The sequence below is a fragment of the Saccopteryx leptura genome, chromosome 6, assembly GCF_036850995.1.
Source record: "Saccopteryx leptura isolate mSacLep1 chromosome 6, mSacLep1_pri_phased_curated, whole genome shotgun sequence".
Classification (NCBI taxonomy): domain Eukaryota; kingdom Metazoa; phylum Chordata; class Mammalia; order Chiroptera; family Emballonuridae; genus Saccopteryx; species Saccopteryx leptura.
This window is the reverse complement of record NC_089508.1, coordinates 106,395,906-106,421,206: the sequence shown is the minus strand read 5'-3', so window position 1 is coordinate 106,421,206 and position 25,301 is coordinate 106,395,906. Positions and strand designations below refer to the sequence as shown.

The 25,301-nt window shown below is 38.4% G+C and overlaps 2 protein-coding genes across 4 annotated transcripts in view; one reads left to right on the top strand and one right to left on the bottom strand.

Annotated features, from left to right (window-relative positions):
* PPP2R3C (protein phosphatase 2 regulatory subunit B''gamma) overlaps positions 1–11,510 on the top strand; it is a 29,810-nt gene extending 18,300 nt beyond the window's left edge. For both annotated transcript variants that reach the window (XM_066388336.1, XM_066388337.1), the window contains exons 8-13: positions 646–701; positions 787–862; positions 2,642–2,778; positions 5,180–5,317; positions 8,271–8,330; positions 10,738–11,510. In XM_066388336.1, coding sequence (XP_066244433.1) covers positions 646–701; positions 787–862; positions 2,642–2,778; positions 5,180–5,317; positions 8,271–8,330; positions 10,738–10,926 — 656 coding nt within the window. In that variant the 3' untranslated portion in view covers positions 10,927–11,510. The remainder of the gene's footprint in view (positions 1–645; positions 702–786; positions 863–2,641; positions 2,779–5,179; positions 5,318–8,270; positions 8,331–10,737) is intronic.
* A 145-nt stretch (positions 11,511–11,655) lies between these two features.
* The window catches only part of FAM177A1 (family with sequence similarity 177 member A1), a 31,722-nt gene continuing 18,076 nt past the window's right edge, over positions 11,656–25,301 (bottom strand). For both annotated transcript variants that reach the window (XM_066388343.1, XM_066388342.1), the window contains 3 exons: positions 18,668–18,734; positions 16,901–16,998; positions 11,656–13,682 (listed from right to left, as the gene is read on the bottom strand). In XM_066388343.1, the coding sequence (XP_066244440.1) occupies positions 13,476–13,682; positions 16,901–16,998; positions 18,668–18,734 (372 nt within the window). In that variant the 3' untranslated portion in view covers positions 11,656–13,475. The remainder of the gene's footprint in view (positions 13,683–16,900; positions 16,999–18,667; positions 18,735–25,301) is intronic.

Sequence of the window (25,301 nt, the reverse complement as noted above, 5' to 3'; positions counted from 1 at the left end):
TGGATTTATGTATTGTAGTTGGCAGTATACAGGTAGATATATGAAGTTAGAGATTTTATTAAATATTACCTGTACTTTTTCCCTTTTCATAACAATATATAATAAAAAACTTTTGAGCTTAAGAGCTAAGAAGCTTTGGCCCTGGCCGGTTGGCTCAGTGGTAGAGCGTCGGCCTGGCATGCAGGAGTCCCGGGTTCGATTCCCGGCCAGGGCACACAGGAGAAGCGCCCATCTGCTTCTCCACCCCTCCCCCTCTCCTTCTCTGTCTCTCTCTTCCCCTCCCGCAGCCAAGGCTCCATTGGAGCAAAGATGGCCCGGGCGCTGGGGATGGCTCCTTGGTCTCTACCCCAGGTGCTGGAGTGGCTCTGGTCGCAACAGAGCGATGCCCCAGAGGGGCAGAGCATCGCCCCCTGGTGGGCGTGCCGGGTGGATCCCGGTCGGGCTCGGGCGCATGCGGGAGTCTGTCTGACTGTCTCTCCCCGTTTCCAGCTTCAGAAAAATACAAAAAAAAAAAAAAAAAAAAAAAAAAGCTAAGAAGCTTTAAAATATCAATTGTATGATCTTATAAAATAATACCTTTTAAAATTGAGTTGCTTTTGTTTTTAAAATGCAGTGAAGTAATTGTATTTTTCATATTTTTTAAAGGGAAGATAAAAATTCAAGATATTTTAGCATGCAGCTTCCTAGATGATTTATTGGAGGTAAATATGTTTTTAAACTACTTATAAATAATGTCACTTGTCACTTGACAGTTGCTATCTTCTAATTGTCTCTGTGTTCATTTAGTTAAGGGATGAGGAACTGTCCAAGGAGAGTCAAGAAACAAATTGGTTTTCTGCTCCTTCTGCGCTAAGAGTGTATGGTATGTTCCTGTCATAATGCTAAAATTTGAATTATCCATTCCTTAGTTAATTGGTGTTCGAAGGACATTTTTATACATAGGCTAATTTATCTTAACATCTATTTGTTTACCTTAAGAGCTAGTATTCTCAATTACTAAAATTTACTTGTTTTTAAATGCCAGTGTTTTAAGTTTTTGTAACTTTTTAAATTATACTTTCTTTTTAACAGAATACAGAATGTAATTCTATCCTTTTTGACTCAGAAGCATTATGAACATCAGCTATGGGTCTTGCTCTATAATAAAATGCTGTTTTAGGATCCACAGAGGGAGGTATTCTAGGGCCTGGTTTGTTCTTTTCTCACATTAGTCCATATATTCTGATGAGAGGTCTTGACTCATTTTGACATCCCTCAATGCTAGCATTGCAGTGCTTTCTGTTGACCACCATCTAATTAAGAATCCTAGGAAGTTCTGAAAGGTTGCAAACTGAAAACAAATAATGATGTAAGAGAAATAGTCCCAAAGCCATGGGATTTTTAAATTTTTTTTTATAAATTTTTATTTTAATGGGGTGACATCAATAAATCAGGGTACATATATTCAAAGAAAACATGTCCAGGTTATCTAGTCATTCAATTATGTTGCATACCCATCACCCAAAGTCAGATTGTCCTCCATCACCTTCTATCTAGTTTTCTTTGTGCCCCTCCCCCTCTTTCTCCTCCCCTCCCCCCGCCCTCCGTAACCACCACACTCTTGTCCATGTCTCTTAGTCTCGTTTTTATGTCCCACCAATGTATGGAATCCTGCAGTTCTTGTTTTTTTCTGATCCACTTATTTCACTCTGTATAATGTTATCAGGATCCCACCATTTTGTTGTAAGTGATCCGATGTCATTTTTTATGGCTGAATAGTATACCATGGTGTATATGTGCCACATATTCTTTATCTAGTCTTCTATTCTTTTTTTTTTTTACAGTGATTAAAGCCTTTAAGCAAACTCTTGGCCATTAAAGCAAGAATCCATAAAAGAGTAGTGTCCTTAACATGTTCACCAAGTCCAAGTTGGCCCCAACACCATGCCAAATCCCTGAAAAATGCAACCCAACCCCAGTTCAGTCTGTTAGGAGCTGTCAGAAGGAGCAGGAGTCCAGGAAAAGTCCACATCCAGGAAAAGTTCGCATGGCACTGGAATTGTTGTCACAATTCTATACTTTGCAGCTCACGTCCAAGTCCCAATGACCGCTGCTTCTGGCTGGTAATGATTCAGGTAGACTGGAAAAGCCATCTGCAGCATGTGTGGATATGGAGCTTCTGTTCTCCTCTGCTTGGAGAGATGAGATCAGGTTGCTTTTCCCTGGAGCTCTGCGACTGTGGCATGGTAAAGAGAACCTTGGGATACACTAAGCTGGGTGGCAAAGGTAGATTCATAATAGAAGCTGGCAAAAGGGGGAAAGAGAGCTCTAAATTAGGAGTAGGTCTCAGCCTGAAATATGAGTGGGGCATTGAGGTAGGAGAAATAGAGGAAACACTATATATTAAAGCAGCCAAAGCCATGGTTTTAATGGTGGTTTTTCGGTGACTGTTTCTAGCTTAAAGTTGTTCTAAGAGATTGCAGGAATAGATAATGGTAGGGCAACATAGTTTGAAACAAACTATGAGCAACATAGTTTGAGCAACATAGTTTGAAATCAAAATATTAACCAATAAAAAGAACTTTTTTTAGGGCTTTTTCTTTTGTATTTAATTAGAATTTCTTTCAGTCATAAGTGTCTTTTTATCATCTTTCTTCTCAAGGCCAGTATTTGAATCTTGACAAGGATCACAATGGCATGCTCAGTAAAGAGGAACTCTCTCGCTACGGAACAGCAACCATGACCAATGTCTTCTTAGACCGTGTGTTCCAGGAGTGTCTCACTTATGATGGAGAAATGGTAGTAGTTTAAATCTGACAAGCTTTAAAAATTTAGGTTCCGCCCTGGCCGGTTGGCTCAGTGGTAGAGCGTCGGCCTGGCGTGCAGAAGTCCCGGGTTCGATTCCCAGCCAGGGCACACAGGAGAAGCGCCCATCTGCTTCTCCACCCCTCCCCCTCTCCTTCCTCTCTGTCTCTCTCTTCCCCTCCTGCAGCCAACGCTCCATTGGAGCAAAGATGGCCCCGGCGCTGGGGATGGCTCCTTGGCCTCTGCCTCAGGCGCTAGAGTGGCTCTGGTCGCAGCACAGCGATGCCCAGGATGGGCAGAGCATCGCCCCTGGTGGGCGTGCCGGGTGGATCCCGGTCAGGCGCATGCAGGAGTCTGTCTGACTGTCTCTCCCTGTTTCCAGCTTCAGAAAAATACAAAAAAAAAAAAAAAAAAAAATTTAGGTTCCCACAATATTCAAGATGTGATACATTTTTTTTATATTAGTGTGTAACAGTATCTTAAAATGTATGAAATGATCAAATTTGAGATTTGTCAGTTCAATCCCTAGAACAGATCAATGTTGCTGTCTCTGTCTTCCCCTCCCTTACCACCTTCCATCTCTCCCTTCCTTTCTCTAAAATCAATAAATTGAAAAATAAAATTTTTAAGTGTTAAGAATACAATAAATTTTCCAAACCAATGATGCTTAAGAAATGGTCATAGGTCTGCCTTGTGGTGGCACAGTGGATAGTGTCGACCTGGAACACTGAGGTCACCAGTTAGAAACCCTGGGCACAAATGACAAGCAACAAACAAGCAATGAACAAGTCAAGTGAAGCAATCATACTTCTCACTTCCCCCCACTTCACTCTGTAAAATCAGTAAATAAAATCTTTCTTTAAAATGGTCATATCAGAAGAGAAGGTCCTAGGTCTTATCACTTAGCTTTAATAACAGTTTTCTAAACAACACCATTAGCCAATTCTAAAGGCAAACGGGAAAAAGGCACAGAAACTGTTCTGTGATTCCCATAGCTGTCTGCAATCGACAGTGGGGAGCTTTACTGATGACTCTGGTGGATAAAGAATATCAGAAACGAACTATGCTTGGAGTTAGACCATGATGAAGCTATACTGCTCTAGCTCTTTACACTGCAATTTATGCAAAAGGAATTCTTAGCCTTAGCCTAAAAAAAATCTTTGCCAAGAATATAAATTTCTTTTTTTTTTTCTTAGAGACTGACAGGGACGGACAGGCAGACAGGAAGGGAAAGAGATAAGAAGCATCAGCTCATAGTTGTAGCACCTTAGTTGTTCATTGATTGTTTTCTCATATGTGTCTTGACCAGGGGACTACAGCAGAGCGAGTGACCCCTTACTCAGGCCAGTGACCTTGGGGTCATGTCTATGATCCCACATTCAAGCCAGCGACCCTGTGCTCATTCTGGTGAATCTGCATTCAAACCAGATGAGCCTGCATTCAAACCAACAACCTTGGGGTTTTGAACCTGGGTCCTCAGCATCCTAGGCCAACAATCTATCCACTGTGCCACTGCCTGGTCAGACAAGAATATAAATTTCTAAGACTCTCCCAAGTATTATACTTCTTTTCACTATGTAGAAAACATAATCTATGACTAGATTTGAAACTTTTAACATACAATATCAAACTAGCTATTTAAATATACTGTTCTATTCATTTTACATAAAATTTTCTCAAAATGACCACACTAGAAATTAAGATATAAATTTAGTGGCAATGTATCCTAGCTTAGTCACTGTCCTATTAATTTCAAAAGCATAATAAAAAAATTATGGTTTAACACAGAAAATCACAAAGAAAGGGACTGTGTCCCATAAACTTCCCTGTACAGATTAACTGTTACATAGAATTCCTAGAAACCAACATTAAGTATTAAGTATACAAATGGGTTTGTTATTTCATATTTAAAAACCTTGCCACCCTTTTTTGGGGTATTTTTCTTGAAGTGAAAAGTGGGGATGCAGTCAGACAGACTCCTGCATGTGCCAGACTGGATCCACCCGGCATGCCCATTAGGGGGTGATGCTCTGCCCATCTGGGGTGTCGCTCTGTCGCAACCAGAGCCATTCTAGCACCTGAGGTGGAGGCCATGGAGCCATCCTCAGCGCCTGGGCAACTTTGCTCCAATGGAGCCTTGGCTGTGGGAGGGGAACAGAGAGAGAGAGAGAGGAAGAGGGGGAAAGGTGGAGAAATAGATAGGTGATTCTCCTGTGTGCCCTGGTCAGAAATCGAACCCAGGACTTCCACACACTGGGCCAACGCTCTACCACTGAGCCAAGTGGCCAGGGTAAAACCCTGCCACCCTTGATCACAAAATAGCTTCAAGTTATTACTCACTTGAAAAGTTACTTCCAAATATGGCCTCTGAAGAACATTGTTTTATTTTCTGTAGGACTATAAGACTTACCTGGATTTTGTTCTTGCATTGGAAAACCGAAAAGAACCTGCAGCTCTGCAATATATTTTCAAATTGCTTGATATTGAGAACAAGGGATATCTGAATGTCTTTTCCCTTAATTACTTCTTTAGGGTAAGTCTCATTTGTGTAAATGAGTCATTGTTCCTTAACATGTTATAACATTTGGTTTAAATCTGTGTTTTCCAACCAGCAGTCCATGAATCAGTCTGCCCGAAATTTCATGCCAGTCACGAAAGAGTTAAGCACCCTGATGTTGTATGAAGATTAGACACAGTGGTCTTAGTGAAATTCGCTTATGCTCAGGGTGATTTCTGCCTTAGCAGTCCCTGAAATGATTCTGTTTTCACCAGTCCCCAAGTGCAGAAAGGTTGAAAACCACTGGTTTAAATTACCTACTCAGTGACAATTTTATCTAACTTGTGATGTCTGAATTTAACAAAATGATTTACAGAACAGATTTCATAAGGATATCAAGTCTGTATTTAGTATTTTATTTAAAAAAATATATAAATGGGGTAAATCAATGCTGACTTAAGTAGAATATTTAAAAAGTGTTAAATATACATCAGGAGCTGAACTAGGGAGTAGAGATAGAAACATGATGAGAAATCCTGTACTGTTAGTGATCAAAAACTGGTGTGTAAAATCCTACAAAGGCTTTAATTAAAGGGGAGTTTTGTAGACTTGGTAATTGTAGATTCTTTTCATTGCTGTGCTGTAAAAAATAAAATTTAAAAACTGGCTAGAATCCTGTGCTGCATTTCAGTGTGAAACGGGTTTGCAGAAGTATGTATTTTGTGCCTTAGTTGGTCTCAGAATAACATGGTGCACTCAAATGGAATTTGTACCTAGATGAAGCAGTAGAAGTAGGAATGTCCGGCCTTTTAAGACAAATCATTCTTCAATTTCAGTGGTGACTTTTTTTCTTGATGGAGTAGTTTTGTGCAGTAGTCTTCCACTTCATCACCACATTTCTATAGCTAGTTTTTAGGAGATCATGTGATTTATATATGATTAAGATCAATAGGAGGAAGAAAAACAAATTTTTTTAACCAAAAATAACATTTTCACATCTTTGATATAAATCATTTCTTCCTAGAGGCCTTTTCTTTTCCATTTAAAACTTTTTTGGTACTTTTAAAGTAACTTCATCTGGTTTCTGAGTTTCATAGTATATATATATTTCATAACTTAAGGTTAAATTCCTTAAAAGGCTTTCCAATATGATTGCAAATATCAGGACAAAATACAATCCCAGTACTAGGATGCATTTTTTAAAAAGCGGACTTAAATCAATGGCTAATCAAAAAGATTATACCAACCCATCATAAGGATGCCCCTATTTAAGGAACATATTAATTAAAATTCAGTTTTAGGGAAACAAAGTAAATGTATCTTTTGGTATTTAAACACTTAACCCTTTTTCATAAAGATCTCTTTATGGTATCTTCTACTCTTAGAATGTTAAATTTTGTTAAATACATTGGAAATATTTCATACATGCATTTATTTAAGCTTGGTGGTATGAGCTAAGGAAAAAAGTTACTGAGCCCTGCACTCCTGGACTGTTCTTAGAGCCTATATACAGCAATGACTAGCCCACGGATAAAGCTGGGCCTGATGTGCTCCGGATCTTACCATCCAGGTCTCCTACTCTAGCAGCCAACAGTATACTCGAATTCTCGTCTACTTCAGAGTTTCCCTGCGCACACTCTGACATTGGTGGTACCACACATACAGAGTAGGTACTTGGAACATTTAGTTGACTACTTACCAAGAATTTTAAGCTTCACATTTTCCAGTGAATGACTCTCACCTAAAATGTTTGTCAAACTGGATCACAGTACAGTTGACTCTTGAACAACAGTTTTGAACTGTGCGTTTTCACTTGTAGGCAGATATTTTCAGTAAATATATTGAAAAAATTTTTGGAGATTACCTCACTACCATGAAGTAGGCATAAGGATGACACCTAGGCTACCATAAAACTACTAACTCAGCCATACAGGAATCATTATACCTGAAAATAAGTATCTTACTTATATCTTTTCATTTTTGACATCTAATATAATATATATAACATCTACAGTATTTTGTATCATGTAAGACAATATTAACAGAGGTACTAACAGACAATTCATCTTATAAACAGATGACAAACATTGTACTGATAGAGAATAGTACTGTAAAAGTATTTTCCTTATGATTTTAACATTTTTCTTTTCTCTAGCTTAGAGAATACAATATATAATATATATAACATAACAAAATACATATTAACCCACTGTTTTGTTAAATATTTGTCCCTCTTTTTTTCTTTTGGTCCCTCTTTACTCCTCCCCCTCCCACCCCCCACCCCCTGGTAACCAATTCACTTTTATCTGTGTCCGTGAGTTTCACTTTTATATCCCACCTGTGTGGGGTATGTATTTGTCCCTCTTTACTCCCCAGTATTTAAGGTTTTAGGGGGCCAAAAGATATACTTGGCTTTGCAACTGTGGGGGGGGGGGCGTGCTCCCAACCCCGCCCCCAACCCCTGTAGTGTTCAGGGTCACTGTACTTTCTTCGATATTTTGTTGTTAGTTCATAAAAGAGAAGAGTTCAAGGGAAATTTATCTCTACTTTTTTCTGTCAAGTAGATGGCCAAATGTAGGGTGGGAGGGAGGTGATGGATTGGGTGTCTTCATGAATGCTGAAGGTATGAACTGCATTCCTGGGTTACGGGAGGTCATAACAGAATAATTGCTAAGCCATGTTAAAGGCTTATCTAAGGTTTGAGACCGTTCCTATGTAACAGCAATAATTTGTAGTCTTTTATACTTTTTGAAGCTCTCAATAGCTAAGATGTAGGTTTATAAAGGTTATACCGATCCAGTGTTTAGGTTTTGCAGAGTAGATGTGATCAACAATGTCAAGGATGTTGAGACTATTGGCAAGAATACTTGAAACAATGCGGTTTATGGTCTGATAGGAAAGAAGTGGAACTAGAGAAAGGCCTGGGACAGGAGGGAGGGCTGTTGTGTATTTTAATATTTATTTACAGATTTATTTCTGCTAAATACAGGCCATTCAGGAACTAATGAAAATCCATGGACAAGATCCTGTTTCATTTCAAGATGTCAAGGTTACTTTTTTCTTAAATTTACATAACACTCGAATTACCATTTGAAAGCAACTTATGAACTGGAGTACTGAACCAAATCAAGTATTTGTTCCAATGATACTTAAGTCATTATAAACTAAGATCACACTTCAAGCAATAATTTTTGTAGTTTGATTTTAGCATTTTCACCCTTATGTTCTCATTGAAAGCATTCATTCATGTTGATTGAAAATTAAGAGAATCAATATGGTCTGCATCCTTTGGCAAGCTGTTCTACTGTAAACTGAATTTTTAACTTGGGAACCACTTAGGTTGGGGCACATTTTTAGTATGCTACTTCAAAGGGCTTGCTTGCTTTGGTATTATTTAAGGAGACATCAATCCTACAGTATGAAAACCACTATTTGAAACACATGCTGCTATTTAGCATTTTAGTATTGAAACTTTCCCCAGCTATTAAAAACAATAAGTATCCAGTATCAATTCAGGTGTAAGTTGAGTAATGTAATAAAATAACTCATTCAATTTAAACCAAATATCAGATAAAGGGCTATTTTGGTTTAATATAAAATGAGACAAATTTTAAACTATGCAACAGGAAACTTAAGAACTAGTTAAAAAAAAACTGAAAAAACCTGGGGTGAGGCAGTGGCTAAAGTGTAGTCCTAGAACGCTGAGGTCACTGGTTCAAAACTCTGGGCTTGCCCAGTCAGTGCACATAATGAGAAGCAACTACTAAGAGTTGATGTTTCCCACTCCTCACCCCTTTCTCTCTCTCTCTCTCTATCTTCCCTCTAAAATCATTAAATAAAATCTTTAAAAAAGTTTATTTTAAATGGCCGCCAACCTAGAAAAGGAAATTTCACAAACATAAGAGTTCATACATTTCATTTACCTGAATTCTTCTAATCTTTTGAAAATGTAATTGTCTCCTTTAATGATACTGAATACTGAGGAATCTTACTACAAAAAGACTAGAAAACATATAGTAATTCCTTATATTTCATATTCATAAAAATGTACATTCATATAGTACATTTCATAATATATGAGGTTCTTGGGCCTGGCCCGGTAGCTCTGTTGGTTAGAGTGTTGTCCTGATTCACCAAGATTGAGGGTTTGATCCCTAGTGAGGGCACGTACAAGAATCAACCAATGATGGCATGAATAAGTGGAACAATAAATTGATGTTTTTCTCTCTTGCTCTCTAAAAATAAATAAATGAAAAATTTAAAAAAAGAAAATAAGCAGCTTTTCCCATCTGACTGGTGGTGGCGCAGTGGACAAAGCTGTCGACTCACAATGGCTGGGTCAAACCTTGAGGTCGCGGGCTCTGAACACAGGTTTGTCAGTGCAGAGTCTCAGCGTGAGTGGGGAAATTGTCCACATGAAGCTTGCCAGCTTGAGCAAGTGGACACTGGCTCAGCCCTGGTCAAGGTACATACAAGAAGCAATCAGTGCACAAGTATAAAGTGAAAGCAACTACGAGTTGATGCATCTCACCTACTCTCTCCCTTCCTGTCTCTCTCTCTCTCTCAAAAAAAAGGGTTCTCCCATCCAGTAAGTTTTAACACAATTTAGTGTCATTCTGGATGACTAATTTTCTAATACCAACCCTCCACCTCATCATAGGTCCAGAGTAAAAGGTTGAGACATCAGTATTGGAAATGAAGCTTTGTCATAATCTGGGCTTTGAAGCACTTAAGTTTTTACTTTGAGCTGAGTATGCGCTTAAATCAAGGCTTTGCCTCACCATCAACAAGAGTATAAGTAGTTAACATGTATTCAAAGAATACTGCATTATATAGTTCAGCTGTTAATTAGCTATGCAGCTTTTATGAACTTAAACTCTGAGCTTTAGCTTATTCCTCTATGAATTACCACATACCTATGGAATCTTCCAATAAAATTGTGATTTTTAAAATATTTTTTAAATTAATTTTTTAGGGGAAGAGAGAGAGGAACATCAATCTGTTCCTGTATGTGCCCTGACCAGGGATCGAACTGGCAACCTCTGTGATTTTCAACCTTTGTTTCTCATGCACTCATAAACTAATTACTAAAGAAAAAGGGGCCCTGACCTCTTCTTCTTTAGTAACTAATTTATTTGTGCCATGAGATGAAAATGGTTGTATTTAGTCAGGGGCACTGACCTTAGTAGTGTGTTTGTGACATGAAGAAAAAAGGTTGAAAATCACTGTAGTCTGGCCAGGGCTGTGACTGTACATAGAGAAAAGGGGATCCCCTGGTTGGATAGCTTGGTTGGTTAGAGCACTGTCCTGAAGCAGAGAAAAGACTACCTATATGTTGAATAGAAAAGAAAAAACAAAAATTTTACATAACCTTAAGTGCTGAATTTTAGGTCACTGTGTGATAGAAATTAAGTGAATCATATATCAGATTTCATTGTATTTTTTCTCTCTTACAGGATGAAATCTTTGACATGGTAAAACCAAAGGATCCTTTGAAAATCTCTCTTCAGGATTTAATCAACAGTAATCAAGGAGACACTGTCACCACCATTCTAATTGATCTGAATGGCTTCTGGACTTATGAGAACAGAGAAGCCCTTGTTGCAAATGACAATGAGAACTCTGCAGACCTTGATGATACATGACCTCTCAAAAACTAGACTGTATTCATTAGGATAAGCTTGAATGCTGCATGTAAAACCTTTGAAGCAGAATTCTTAGAATGGTCTAAACAAGACACTTCACATGCCTTTAGAACATAGCAAATGTTCTCATTATTGGAATATGTAGTTTGGAAGCAATAGGACCAAATTAGGGTGCAGTAAATTTTGGTTCCACTTAGCTTAAATATGGCAAGTGTAACTTGGTGAAGGTAGGAGTCCACTTTAAATTTATATAATCTTTAGGAATAAAGGAAGTTTTCATGGAATATTTCTGACATAAGTCATTAAGAATTTGAATAATTGAAGGATAGTTTCAATTATAACCGTGAGTATTCTAAAGTGTCCTGTATATCAAAGATTATAGACTTCCCCATTCATTTCTCTTCTGGGTTAGAAGTATAATATTTAGATATGTTTCTTTTAATAGGATGTCTCAACAAAAAAGTATTCAAGTTAATATTTACTTTAATTAAAATTATTGATATGAACTATTTGTCTGGCTTTATTAACCAGTACCAGGGTTACATTTTATAAAACCTAACTCCATTTTGTTAAGGACTGTTGTTAGATCATTTAATTCACTGTAAAGTTTCTCAATTATACTATGTTTAGTTATTACGCACTGAACGATTATTAGAGGATAGAATATCCAGAGAGAAAAGTAAATATTAAAAGGGTTGAAAGAAAGAAAAAACTAAAGAGGCTTAAAAATAAGACAAAACCATTTAATGCATATATGAGTAATTTTATAGTTTGCATAAATAAAAATATAAAAATTTAAGGCACAGTGTATAACCATATAAACATTACAAACTGGCCACTGTTGGCCAAAATAGAGTAAAATTCAAGAAACATAAAACCTTCATAACTTGTTGTCTTCCTTCTACTATAATCAGAAAAGTTTCTAGTTTTCTTTTGGATATAGTACCTCTAGGGAGAGAAGATTCAGATCACCTTTAGGTATGCATACTTTCACTGGATAACCAAATATCTGAGTTGGAGGTGCCATGTCAAATGAAGTTAAAAACAAATTAGAAGATGTCAAGTTAGCACATTTTAGAGCTACTGGTAAACTATAACTTATGGTGGCATTAATTACAGAACCTGATTAATCCTTTAAGTACTAAATTACATAGAGTTTACACCCATGACTAAAAAGATTACCATCACATGCCAAGAACCACACCATGAATCCTGTAACCAAAGGTTCCTAATGAATTATCTTTCATAAATCCTTCAAATTTCAGTTAAAAAACTGAACTTAGTTCATGAACATGAACTCATGTTCATGTTCACTGATGACAGAGTTACACAATAGGCCCACTGTATCTGTTGTATGTTTGTTTCTCTGTATTTAATACAGATACATTTAAGATTGAAAACTATTAATGCTGTTTACATGGCTATTAACAACCATTAATTTCTAAAAGCTCTTAATTTTTAAAAGCAGCATTATCTGAAATATGCTACACATTTTTCCTTACCTACATTTACTTAGAAGTCAGTCATACAGATATAAGATTCTGAACACATATTTAGGAATATTTTCAAAATTAGTTTCATACTATATTTTTGTAAGTTTGGCTAATAGCACAGTGGGTAGAGCTGGCCAACATGCGTCAGGTAAACTGTCCCTTTACTGTTACTACTGTACTTTGAAGTAGCAAATGACAAGTACTTTCATCGTGCTACCACTGCACTTTGTACAATATTTAACAGTAAGCCCTTGAAGGGTTAAGACTTCATCTGTCCCTCAACCTCACCCTCCTCCCTGCAACTACCTGGCCCACAGGGAGGAACTTTGAACTGAATGAGTGACATAATCAGGATGCCACGTGTAAATTACTAGGTATTACTACTTGAAGACAAATACATTAATAAATTCATTCAATAACTAGTATTTTTAACATATTCAAAGTTATTTAATTTGAATAACTACTAAAAAGATTAAACTGCATTAAAAAAACAGAAACCCATTTTAATATTTGGTGTTAAAAACTCGATCACCTTTCCATAAAATAAAGTTATTCTCAAGGAAAGAAAATTCAAAGTCCTTTTATCTTGCTCCTTTTATTACACAGTCAGTGAATGAACCATCCTTAGTATGAAATTAATGGTTAGTAAGACACAACATGAAAATAGGACAAAAAAAAATCTTCACTTTCGTCTGAGATTAGGAATATCAGATTCAATTAGCCTTAATCAGCAACTTACCTATTTTTCTTACAAATAACAGACAAGCATGAAAACTTAACTCTTCTTAATGAGCAGTTAGGGTTCTAAAATGTCCTTAACTTTTTAATAAAGATCATTTTAAAACTAAAGCACAAGTTTGACACACAGTAAAAGCACAATACAAATATCCAAATTTCTGATCTGACTTTTGCTAAATAGAGCCTAAGAACAAAGAAACATTTTCCCCTGTCTAGATAATAATTTAAAATATAAATTAACTGTATTAAGTCCTACTGAATAGAGAATATTCCTGGTATAAAAACCACCTTAGAGTTTGAAGTTAGAGTCACTGTATTCTATGGTGGGACAGAGACCGGATTTTGTTTGCTTTCTGTAATTACTTCACAGTCTCCCTCCATTTCAAAATTGAGATTCACAAATGAACTGGATACCATTGTTTCTGGTTGATCTGTCTGAACAATGGAATCAGCCCGTAGCTTATTCTGTTGGTATTGTCTTTCTGCTTCTTCAGACATCCTGTTTTCTTCCTCCTCCTCTTCCTCCTAAAAAGAGGAAACATCAAGAATCATTGAAATATAAATGTCCAAAAGAATAGTATTTGTACTCAGAAACTGATACGTAAAGACACATGCAGCCCCATGTTTATTGCAGCATTGTTCACAGTGGCCAGGACATGGAAACAACCAAAAAGCCTGTCAATAGATGACTGGATAAAGATGTGGCACATATACACTATGGAATACTACTCAGCCATAAGAAATGATGACATCGAATCATTTACAGCAAAATGGTGGGATCTTGATAACATTATACGAAGTGAAATAAGTAAATCAGAAAAAAACAGGAACTGCATTATTCCATACGTAGGTGGGACATAAAAGTGAGACTAAGAGACATTGATAAGAGTGTGGTGGTTATGGGGGGAGGGGGGAGAGGGAGAAGGAAAGTGGGAGGGGGAGGGGCACAAAGAAAACTAGATAGAAGGTGACAGAGGACAATCTGACTTTGGGTGATGGGTATGCAACATAATTGAACGACAAGATAACCTGGACATGTTATCTTTGAATACATGTATCCTGATTTATTGATGTTGCCCCATTAAAAAAATAAAATTAAAAAAAAAAAAAAGAATAGTATTTGTTCTCCCACGTGTGTGTATGTGTGTGTGTGTTTAACCAAATCAGTATCATGTCCAATTCACTTTGGTTTACTTAAGACATACTTCTTCCTTTTTCCTGTTCTCAAAATGGAATGAAAACTATAGTTATGACACTTTAAGAACAGTGGCATTGCCTGACCAAGCGGGGGTGCAGTGGATACAGCGTTGGACTGGGATGCAGGGGACCCAGGTTCGAGACCCCGAGGTTACTAGCTTGTGTGGGCTCATCTGGTTTGAGCAAAACTCGCCAGCTTGGACCCAAGGTCGCTGGCTCGAGCAAGGGGTTACTCGGTCTGCTGAAGGCCCATGGTCAAGGCACATATGAGAAAGCAATCAATGAACAACTAAGGTGTCGCAACGAAAAACTGATGATTGATGCTTCTCATCTCTCTCCATTCCTGTCTGTCTGTCCCTATCCCTCTCTCTGACTCTCTCTCTAAATCTGTAAAAAAAGAAAAAAAGAAAAGTGGCACTATTTTAAAAACATGGTAGAGCACCTACCTCTTAGCTTAGATGAAACCTGAACTATCTTTGACAGGGCCTTTTTCTTTTCAGATTAATTCTACTCTAAAACATTAACACTGTATCACTTCAGTTATATGGTATCAGCCTACCTGTTCACCAAAACAGGATGGTCTATTTTCACTAAATGATACTCATGGTTAGTGTTCCCACAAGCACCTGCTATATAGATAACACAGTCTCTGCCCTCAAAAAATTTACATTCTAGGAGGGAAGGTAAGACACGTAAAAATAGCATTAAGACAGAAAGCAATAAGCACTATAGAGATTTGGAAAGAGTAACTTCTAGTTCCAGAACTACTAAATTAATGGAGGAGGTGGCATGTGTCTTGGTCCCCAGAGTATGGGTAGATGGGACAGAATGACTAACCTGCCAGGAAGATTAATCTAGAGCTGCCTGAGAGTGAATGAGAAAGTCCATTTAAGGAGGCTATTACAATACTCCCAATGAGGCAATGAGGCTCTAAATAAGGTTGGTCAAATTAAAAATACTCATTTATCTAACACTTTTAAAACCACATAAAGTCAACTGAGCTTCCCAGATTCATCTCCAGCCACTCCCCTGTTGTACTCTGCTCCAGTAACTACAAAGTAGTATTCTTGCCTTTCTACAACCATACCATGTATCCTCATTCTACATTTTCGGTTTACCTGAACTGCCCTCAAGTGCTTGAAGAATAATGAAAGATACTAATATTTATTTCATGTTCATCAATATACATTAGGTGCTGTTCTATTTTACATATTAATTCATTTAATCTTAGGAGCAACCCTGAGCATGGTTGCTGCAATTTTCCTCATTATAAAGATAAGTGAACTGAGGCTGACAGCGGTTAAGTATCTTGCCCAGGTTTACAAAGTTAGACATGCCAGAGCCAGAATTTAAAATTCAGGCTCTTTGGTCCTTGGGCTCATGATCTTAAATGCTAAAGCTTTCTCATTATTTAAGGCTAAACTGCCTGACCAGGTGGTGGCACAATGGATAGAGTGTTGGACTCGGATGCGGAGGACCCAGGTTCGAAACCCCGAGGTCACTGGCTTGAGCGCAAAGTCACTGGCTTGAGCACGGGATCACAGACATGATCCCATGGTTGCTGGCTTGAGCCCAAGGTTGCTGGCTTGAAGCCCAAGGTCGCTGGCTTGAGCCCAAGGTCGCTGGCTTGAGCAAGGGGCCACTCCCTCTGCTATAGCCCCCCAGTCAAGGCACATATAAGAAAGCAATCAATGAACAACTAGGGAGCTGCAAAAAAGAACTGATGTTTCTCATCTCTCTCCCTTCCTGTCTGTTCCTCTGTCACCAAAACAAAAATAAAAACAAAAAAAGAAAGGCTAAACTTATTTCACCCCCACACTAAAAACCCACTACACACAGAATTGCATCACATTTTTGTGCCTTAGCAACTGGCACACATTTCTAGTACTTATAACGTTCAGCACATCAAACCCACTCCAGTTCTCCTACATCCAGTCTATGTTTCCTAAATACAGAGACTGGGTCTTATTTTCTTATCTTAAAATTGGAATAATAATCCAGAAAGAGGTGTATGAAGATTAGTAACACATATAAGGCACCTCATATAGCACCAAGCAAGGTGAAATCTACCTTAGTTTTATAAATAGATCTTAGGAAAACATCAGTATTAAAAAATTCTAAATGTATGCTAATTTGATAAAGACATTAATGACTTTAAAATGAAATGCCTAGTGTAAGGGAGCTATCTTAGGACACCTAGAGCAGTGGTCCCCAACCCCCGGGCCGTGGATCAGTACCAGTCCACAGAGAATTATTTCCGTTTTATTTATATTTAAGTCTGAATAATATTTTATTTTTAAAAAATGACCAGATTCCCTCTGTTACATCTGTCTAAGACTCACTCTTGATGCTTGTCTCAGTCATGTGATACATTTATCCATCCCACCCTAAAGGCCAGTCTGTGAAAATATTTTTTGACATTAATCTGGTCTATGACCCAAAAAAGGTTGGGGACCACTGACCTAGAGAATACATGAGGTCACTTACAAGCCATCAAGCCCACAGCAAACCAAACTGAATCAAGAAAACGTAAAAAGGACACACACCTCCTTCTTCATCCGGTAATACTCATCAATGGCATACTGGTACTTTGGGGAGCTGATGCCTAAAACAGATGCGATCTTTTCTCCAAGAAAGTCACACACTAAAGATACAAAGGTTAAATGGCTTACACAATTCCATCAACATTTCTTGAGCACTTTCTATGTGCAAGGCACTGTAGAAATACAAAAGTTATAGTCCCTGCCCTCAGGGAGATTATGAATATTCAATAAATCTCTTCTGTGTATAATTCCTTGATTTCCTCAAGAAGCACTTACAGCTCCTTATGGACTCCTAATAACACTCCCAGTAATACTTATCACCAGGCATTAGAATTATTTGTTACATGTCTATTTCTCCTTTAAAAAAAAGTATGCTATTAGAGAGCTGGGATGTTACTGGGCTGGAGCGAGGAAAGGCTTGTACCATATATTCACTGAGTACCTGCCACATGCCAAGTACTGTGAAAGGTTAGACTCAGAGAGGTTGAAGAACCTGCCAAGGTGACAAAGCAAATCCAAAATTCAGTCCAGGTTGGAATGTAAATCTCATGTTCTTTCCATTCCACCAGACTGTCTAGCACAGCGGTTCTCAACCCTGGTGGGGTCGCGACCCACATGTTGAGAACCACTGGTCTAGCATATATTGAGACCTCAGTAAATGTTTATTGAATGAATTTTTATTCAAAATTAGATCTAATAAGAGGCAGAAAGTGATAGAAGCCATGAAGGAGTTAAAATTGAAAGCAGGAGAAAGCTTTATGACTTAAAACCTGTATTTAAAGCTAGCATTAAGTCATAAATTGGTAATTCATTTCCTTGAATTATTCAATTTATGAAATATTACTGAAATAAAACAAATGAATTATAATTACAAGCTTTAGAGTAAGCAGAGAGCCTGACCAGTGGTGGCACAGTGGATAGAGCATGGACTTGGGGCGCTGAGGTTCCAAGTTTGAAACCCTGAGGTTTCTGGCTTGAGTGCAGGCTCATCCAGCTTGAGCGTGGCATTACTGGCTTGAGCGTGGGATCATAGGCATTACCCCATGGTCACATGCTTGAGCAAGGGCTCACTGGCTCAGCTGGAGCCTCCTGGTCAAGGCACATATGAGAAGCAATCAAAGAACAACTAAGGGTCTGCAACTATGAGTTGATGCTTCTCATCTCTCTCCCTGTCTCTCTCACTTAAAAAATTTAAAAATAGCATAAGCAAAGAGAATGAAAACATTATTAGTAGGGAGCCAAATGACAAAATTACCAAATAGTTTCTAACAGAAAAGGTTCAAATGGCAAAATAACAAAATCGGTGCTAACAGAAAAGGTTCAAGAATATGACAATTTTATCTAAATTAATATAGCCATTTTCAGTCTTTAAAAAAGAACACTCACACAGCCCAGGCTGGGTAGCTCAGTTGGTCAGAACACTGTCCCAATACACCAAGGTTGTGGGTTTGATCTCGGGTAGGGCACATTCAAGAATCAACCAATGAATGCATAAATAAGTGAAACAACAAATGGATGTTTCTCTTGCTCTCTATCTCTCCCTCTCTCTCTAAAATCAATCAATCAATAAAAATTAATAAAAACCCACACATAACCAGAAGCTGAAGAACATTTTAAGGTGAATTACAAATTAGGTTAATACCTTTTAATGCCAGCTACCTTGAAAGTGATTAACTCCCTTTTATTTCTTCATTTCTGAAACAGCCCACTTGGCAAAGCTCCTGGAGCATCTTACAGTAGTTACATAATATTCAAACAAAAAAGTAATACCTGAGAGGGTTGATGTGGCAGCCCGAAGCATGTAAAACCATAAGTAGGGTCCCCAGGTAAGTTTTGTCTGCAACAAGATGTTGGGTTAGCAACATTCATACCTAAACTCATTCTATTTATTTAGGCCATAATGAAGTAATCAATACTTAGTGGGCACATACAATATTCTATAGATAATATTATAAATAAACTACACTCCAATAAAAAAATGTAAACCTTTATAGCTAGAACTCCACAAACACATTTTATATGCACCCATGTAACTACCGCCACCTTTAGTCACTACAATGGCAAAACAAACAAAATCCCTAGCACACACTGAAATAAAGTTGATGTGTCAGTCTTGATTACTTAAGAGTTGCTATTTCAGAGCCTTCCTTTTCCTGTCATGCTGTTTTTCTTTTATCTTCATTGTTCACAAGCATGTTCACAAGAGAAAGTGTACAGCCAATGGAAAATTGTGCAGTCTTAAGGGAAAAAGCCCTTAAGAGATCATACAGAACACACTTATGGTATAGTGAGGAAATTAAGGTTCAGAGAAATTAAGCAGTATAAAGCATAGCAAGTGAACTTTCATAGTGGGAAAATAAATAACCACTAAGTGATAAGATGAGTTTTTTGTTTCTTTAGGACTAAAAAGGGATTAGACCTCATAACCTCAGTAAATATTTATAGGCCAGGACCACTGGGAGAATGCAGTCTCCACTGCATATCTTCAGAGTTAATCTTGGTGCTATCAGTCCATAGACTACGTCTGTGAAGCCTTCCACATAGATGAGAATTCACATTTGTGGATGAAATTGATAATATAAGCATGCTTCATTGTACCAATATTTTTGATTATCAAAAAAAACATAGGGCCCTGGCTAGTGGCTCAGTAGATGGAGTGTCAGCCCGCTGTATGGACATCATGGGTTTGATTCCTGGTCAGGACACACAGGAGAAACAACCATCTGCTTCTCTCCCCCTCCTTCTCCTTTTTCTCTCTCTCTTCCCCTTCTGCAGCCAGTGGCTCGATTGGGTCAAGCATGGCCCCAAGTACTGAGGATAGTTCCACTGGAGCATATCAACCTCAGGTGCTAAAAATAGCTCAGTACTCAAGCATTGGTCCCAGATGGGGTTGCCAGGTGGATTTCCATCAGGGCACATGTGGGAGTCTGCCTCACTATCTCCCATCCTCTCATCTAAAAAACAAACAAAAAACCATAGTATAGAGCCTGCAATCAGTCAAATACATTGATTTTTTTCTTTAAGATTTTATTTATTCATTTTAGATACAAAAGAGAGAGAGAGAAAGGAGAGGAGCAGGAAGCATCAACTCCCATATGTGCCTTGACCAGGCAAGTCCAGGGTTTCGAACCAGCAATCTCAGGATTCCAGGTCAACAATTTATCCACTGCACCACCAAACCCCAGGCAGTCAAATATATTAATTGTTTTGATAATAGCTCCAAGGACAAAAGAAAAAGATAAACTTGTCCATAATCTTCTTAGCTAACGTACCATATTTCCCCATGTATAAGATGCACTTTTTCCAAAAAATGTGGGATCTAAAAACTGGGTGCATCTTATACACTGGTTGTAGAAGTGTGGCATTTCAAATGCCATTCAAATGCCATAGATGGAACAGACGAGTCAATATATGATGACAGTGATTCGTCATCAGACACAGACAAGGACAAGCTAATGGATGGGAGTTTTAACAGTGATGAGGAGTTGTATTAATTTTATGAAGAATAAAACTTGAGTTCAATAACGTTATGTAATAAATTTTTTTTCAAATTTCAAGCCCCAAAATTAAGGTGCGTCTTATATACATGGGAGCATCTTATATATGGGGAAATACAGTAACTTTAAAACTTCAGAGTGAATATTTCAGGAATGGAGCCATCAAACAAATTAACTTCATAAACTCTAAAACAAATCTTGAGGAAGAACTATAGGGAAATTCTTAAAAATTAGTTATGAATTTTCAAGTTCCAATAGAGTTCATCTTGGCCGGGTAGCACAGTTGGTTAGAGCATCATCCCCATATGCCAAAGTTGCGCATTTAATCCTGGGTCAGGGCACAAACAAGAATCAATAAATGCATAAATTAGTAGGACAACAAATTGATGTTTCCCTCTCTCTCCCTCTCTTACCCTTTGTCTTTCTCTAAAATAAAATAAAAATGTTTAAATCAATAAAAAAAATTCCAGTAGAGTTCTAAAATTGCCTCTTGAGTACAGATTTCTTGTGCTACCTATTATATCTGCTTTAACTCTTACTACCTCACATGCATATAGTTCCTAGTTGTTTTTAATGAGTTTGTGTATGTATTATCTCACTTAATATTCAAAAACAACTTTTAATAGAGATGAGGCAAATGTTACCTTTCTTGAAATAATCATGAAACCTGAAGTGCAATGGGAGTTAAGTTTCCAACAAAAAATTATGAGACATTCAAAGAAAAAGTATGACCCACACACAGGAAAAAAAGCAGGCAAGAGAAATTACTTTGAGAATGACCAGATGTTGAATTTAACTTCAAAGAACTAAGAAAACTATACTTAAAAAATAAAGGTATCATAACATCCAATAGAGAATTCAGTGAAAATAGAATTATAAACTAGAACCAAATGAAAATTCTGAAGTTGAAAAGTATAACTGAAATAAAAAATTCAAGAAAGGCTTGACAGAACAAAACTGACAGAAATGAAAGGAGAAATAGACAATTCAGCAATAGTTGGAGGCTTTGGTATTTCATCTTCAATAATGAACAGGATAACTGAATGCTGAATGGTCTTTAATAAAGAAGACCAACAAGGAAACAGAAAACTGAACAAACTATAAACCACCAAGATCTAACACATCTATAGAATACTTCACCTAACAACAGAATATTGTACACATTCTTCTCAAGTACATTCTCCAAGACAGATCATAAGGTAAGCCATAAAACAAACCTCAATAAAATTAAAAAGTTAGAAATAATATAAATTATACTCTCCAACCACAATGGAGTAAAATTAGAAATCAATAACAGAAAAAAAATGTGGGAAACACAAATATGTGGGAAGTAAACAACATACTTTTTAATAACCAAAAGGTCAAATAAAAAAATCAAAAGGAAAAAGAGAAAATAATTTTATATAAATGAAAATGAAGATGTAACATCCAAAAACTTATGTGCTACAAATAAAGCCGTGTTTAAGAGATTCACAGCTAATTAAGAAAAAAGAAAAATAGTCTAAACCAGGGGTCTCCAAACTTTTTACACAGGGGGCCAGTTCACTGTCCCTCAGACCATTGGAGGGCTGCCAAATACAGTGGTCCTCTCACTGACCACCAATGAAAGAGGTGCCCCTTCCAGAAGTGCAGTGGGAGCTGGATAAATGGCCTCAGGGGGCCGCATTGAGGCCTGCGGGCCCTAGTTTGGGGACGCCTGGTAACCTATGTGAACTATGGTATATCTCAATAAACCTTTTAAAAAGAAGAAATCTTGAGGAAAGCAAGGATGTATTTTTTTCTGTACAATGCCTTTATTATCAGTTTCCATCTAAACAGAGGGCAATTTTGAGACAATGACTTTCTTTGCTGTTATTGTTAAATTTATAAATTTTTTCTTCTTTTCCAAGTAAGAGGACGAGAGATAGACAGACTTCCACATGTGCCCCAACCAAGATCCACCCAGTAACCCCCATCTAGGGCCGATGCTCTGCCCATCTGGGGCAATCCTCGAAACAGAGCTATTTTTAGTGCTTGAGGTGGAGGCTGGATGGAGCTATCCTCTGTGCCCGGGGCCAATGCACTCAAACCCATTGAACCATAGCTGCAGGAGAGGGGGAGAGAAAGAGAGAGAGAGAGAGAGAGAGAAGGGGGAGGAGTGAAGAAGCAGAAGCAGACTGTCACTTATCCTGTGTGCCCTTACCAGGAATTGAACCTGGGATATCCACCAACGCTCTATCACTGAGCCAACTAGCTAGGGCTGAGACAATACACAGAAATGTATAAAGACAAATAATCCTTACAAAGTAACTTAAAAGAAAGACATTTAGCCTGACCAGGCAGTGGCGCAGTGGATAGAGCATCGACCTGGGAAGCAGAGGACCCGGGTTCAAAACCCCGAGGTTGCCAAATTGAGCATGGGATCACAGACATGATCCCATGGTCACTGGCTTGAGACCAAAGTCGCTGGCTTGAGCAAGGGTCACTCGCTCTGCTGCAGCCCCCCCCCCCACCCCTCACCCCCGTCAAGGAACATATGAGAAAGCAATCACTGAACAACTGAGATGCCACAATGAAAAATTTATGCTTCTCATCTCTCTCCTTTCCTGTCTGTCCCTATCTGTCCCTCTCTCTGACTCTCTCTTTGATTCTCTGTCTCTATCAAAAAGAAAAAAAGACATTTATTCCAACAGTTCTTTCTGTAGTATTCTGAATGCATTTGATTGCCTTCAGAGTATATTGCACAGTCCTTTGAATATCTTCTATTATAGAGAATCTGGATCTGCTTTCTTTTTAATAAACAAAATTTACTGAGCCAAATCTGATGAAAAACTAGGAATAACATTTTAAAAATCAAATATAAATTAATTCTCTATCCTGCTACTATGCTTTATTCATAGCACTTTCCGTAGTCTGAAAATTATAGCATATACTTGCTTACTGCCTGTCTGTCTACTAGCACATTAGAGTAGAAATTTACATTGCTCATTTAGTGTTATCACCAATGCCTAAAACAGTAACTATTATAAAGTCAGAAAATCTCTAATAAACTGAAATCTTAAAATGACTACTTAGAAGAGTGGTATTCCTTTTTAAAAAATAGTTAGCAATCTTATAATTTTATAGTCACATCTTTTATAACTTAGAATTCTTAAATTTGGCTGGTGTACAATTGAGAACTGTACCCATCTATCTTCTAATCAAAATTTGAAGCAACATAAAAAAGAACTGAGCAATATCTGGTTGGCTCAGCAGTAGAGTGTCAGCCCGGTGTATGGAAGTCGTGGGTTCTTTTCCCAGTCAGGGCACACAGGAGAAGCAACCATCTGCTTCTCCACACCCCCTTCTCTCTCTTTTCCTCCTGCAGCCATGCCTCGGTTGGAGCAAGTTAGCTCCAGGCACTGAGGATGGCTCTATGGCCTTGCTGGCCTTGCTTGCCTTTGGCGCTAAAATAGCTCAGTTGCCAAGCAACAGAGGAACAGCCCCAGGTGTACAGAGCTTTGCTTCACAGGGAGTGTGCCGGGTGGATGCTGGTCACAGTGCATGTGGGAGTCTGTCTCTCTGCCTCCCCGCTTCTCATTTAATAAAAATTAAAAACCCAAAACAACTGACAGCTCCTAGGTTTTGGATGAAAACTACCATGATAATACAGTCCTTAATTCAAAGGGGCTGGATAAATCTTACTGGAGTGCCTATCTAAACTGACAAAGAACTCTTTGAGACTCAAAAACAAACCATTACAACTTCTGTTTAAGATGGCAGGATAGGTAAGTGCAAATCCTTCAAAAATCATATCAAAATTACAACTAGACTACAGAACCACCTGGAATCTGGCTGAATGGAAGTCCTACTATTAGGTATTTAAAGAAGCAGCCACATGGAGACCAGTAGTAGAGGCAGAGATGTGGACCAGGTTGGTCCCACATCCACATGTGGTGGTTTAAAATCAGGAGGGATATCTTGGCTGCAGAAGTCCCCTCTGAGGATCCAGAGGTTCTTGCCCTCCACCACACTTCCCAGCCCAGGGTTCCAGAGTCAGGAAGAGAAGTTCCCATAACTTTTAACTGTAAAAACTGGTGAGGATTGAGGCTGAGGAAGAAACAGGGCTGCTGAAGAAAAAGGGAGTTACTTTTATAGGGCCTGCAAAAACATAGTTGGACTCACTCTAAGCTCCAATGCTTGGTCAGCAGCTTGAAAGGGACCAGGCACATATAGAAAGGAACTAAATGGTCTGGCATCAAAGTGAGGGCAGGAAGATCAGCTTTCTTTCAAACATAAGTGCTGGCAAAGGCCACTGTTCCTTTGATAAGCCCTCTCCCCACAGAGCAGGCAGGCAGGCAACATATCAACCTGGTTCACACTGTTCACCCTGCCCTGGTGATCCCTGAGACTCTGCCTCACCCAACTTTTGGGCCCACCCAAGCTCTTTCCAGTGGTCTCTCTTGCCTCAATTTTCAGATTTTCCTAAAATTCCTCAAACAAGCAGCATCTGTCCTCCGTATGCCTCATATCTAGCTAAGTGACCCCAGACCTGGCATTAGCAGAGCCAGTCTTGGTTTGCAGCTTGGCCTCTCTTGGACACCTCCAGGCCCAGTAAAGTAGCAGTCTTCTGCAGATCACTCTGTTGCTCATGTAGGATGGCCCCAGGCAGGGTAGAGGTGATGGCTGACCTTGAACCTCCCAGGAGGCCCCAGACCAGTGCACCTGGTGAACAGTTAAGACACCACCAGTTACAACCCTGCTATTTTCACAAGTGACACACTCAAGGGGCAGACTCAGCACTAAAGCTCAACTGAGGCAAGTCCTGCTCCATAGGATCAACTCCTGCACAGCAGCTATTATAGTCACAGCTGCTACTCATAACCAGTAAGCCTGGAGGGGAGGGGGTCAGTACCTCCCAGTGACACCAACAACAATCAAGGCTCAAC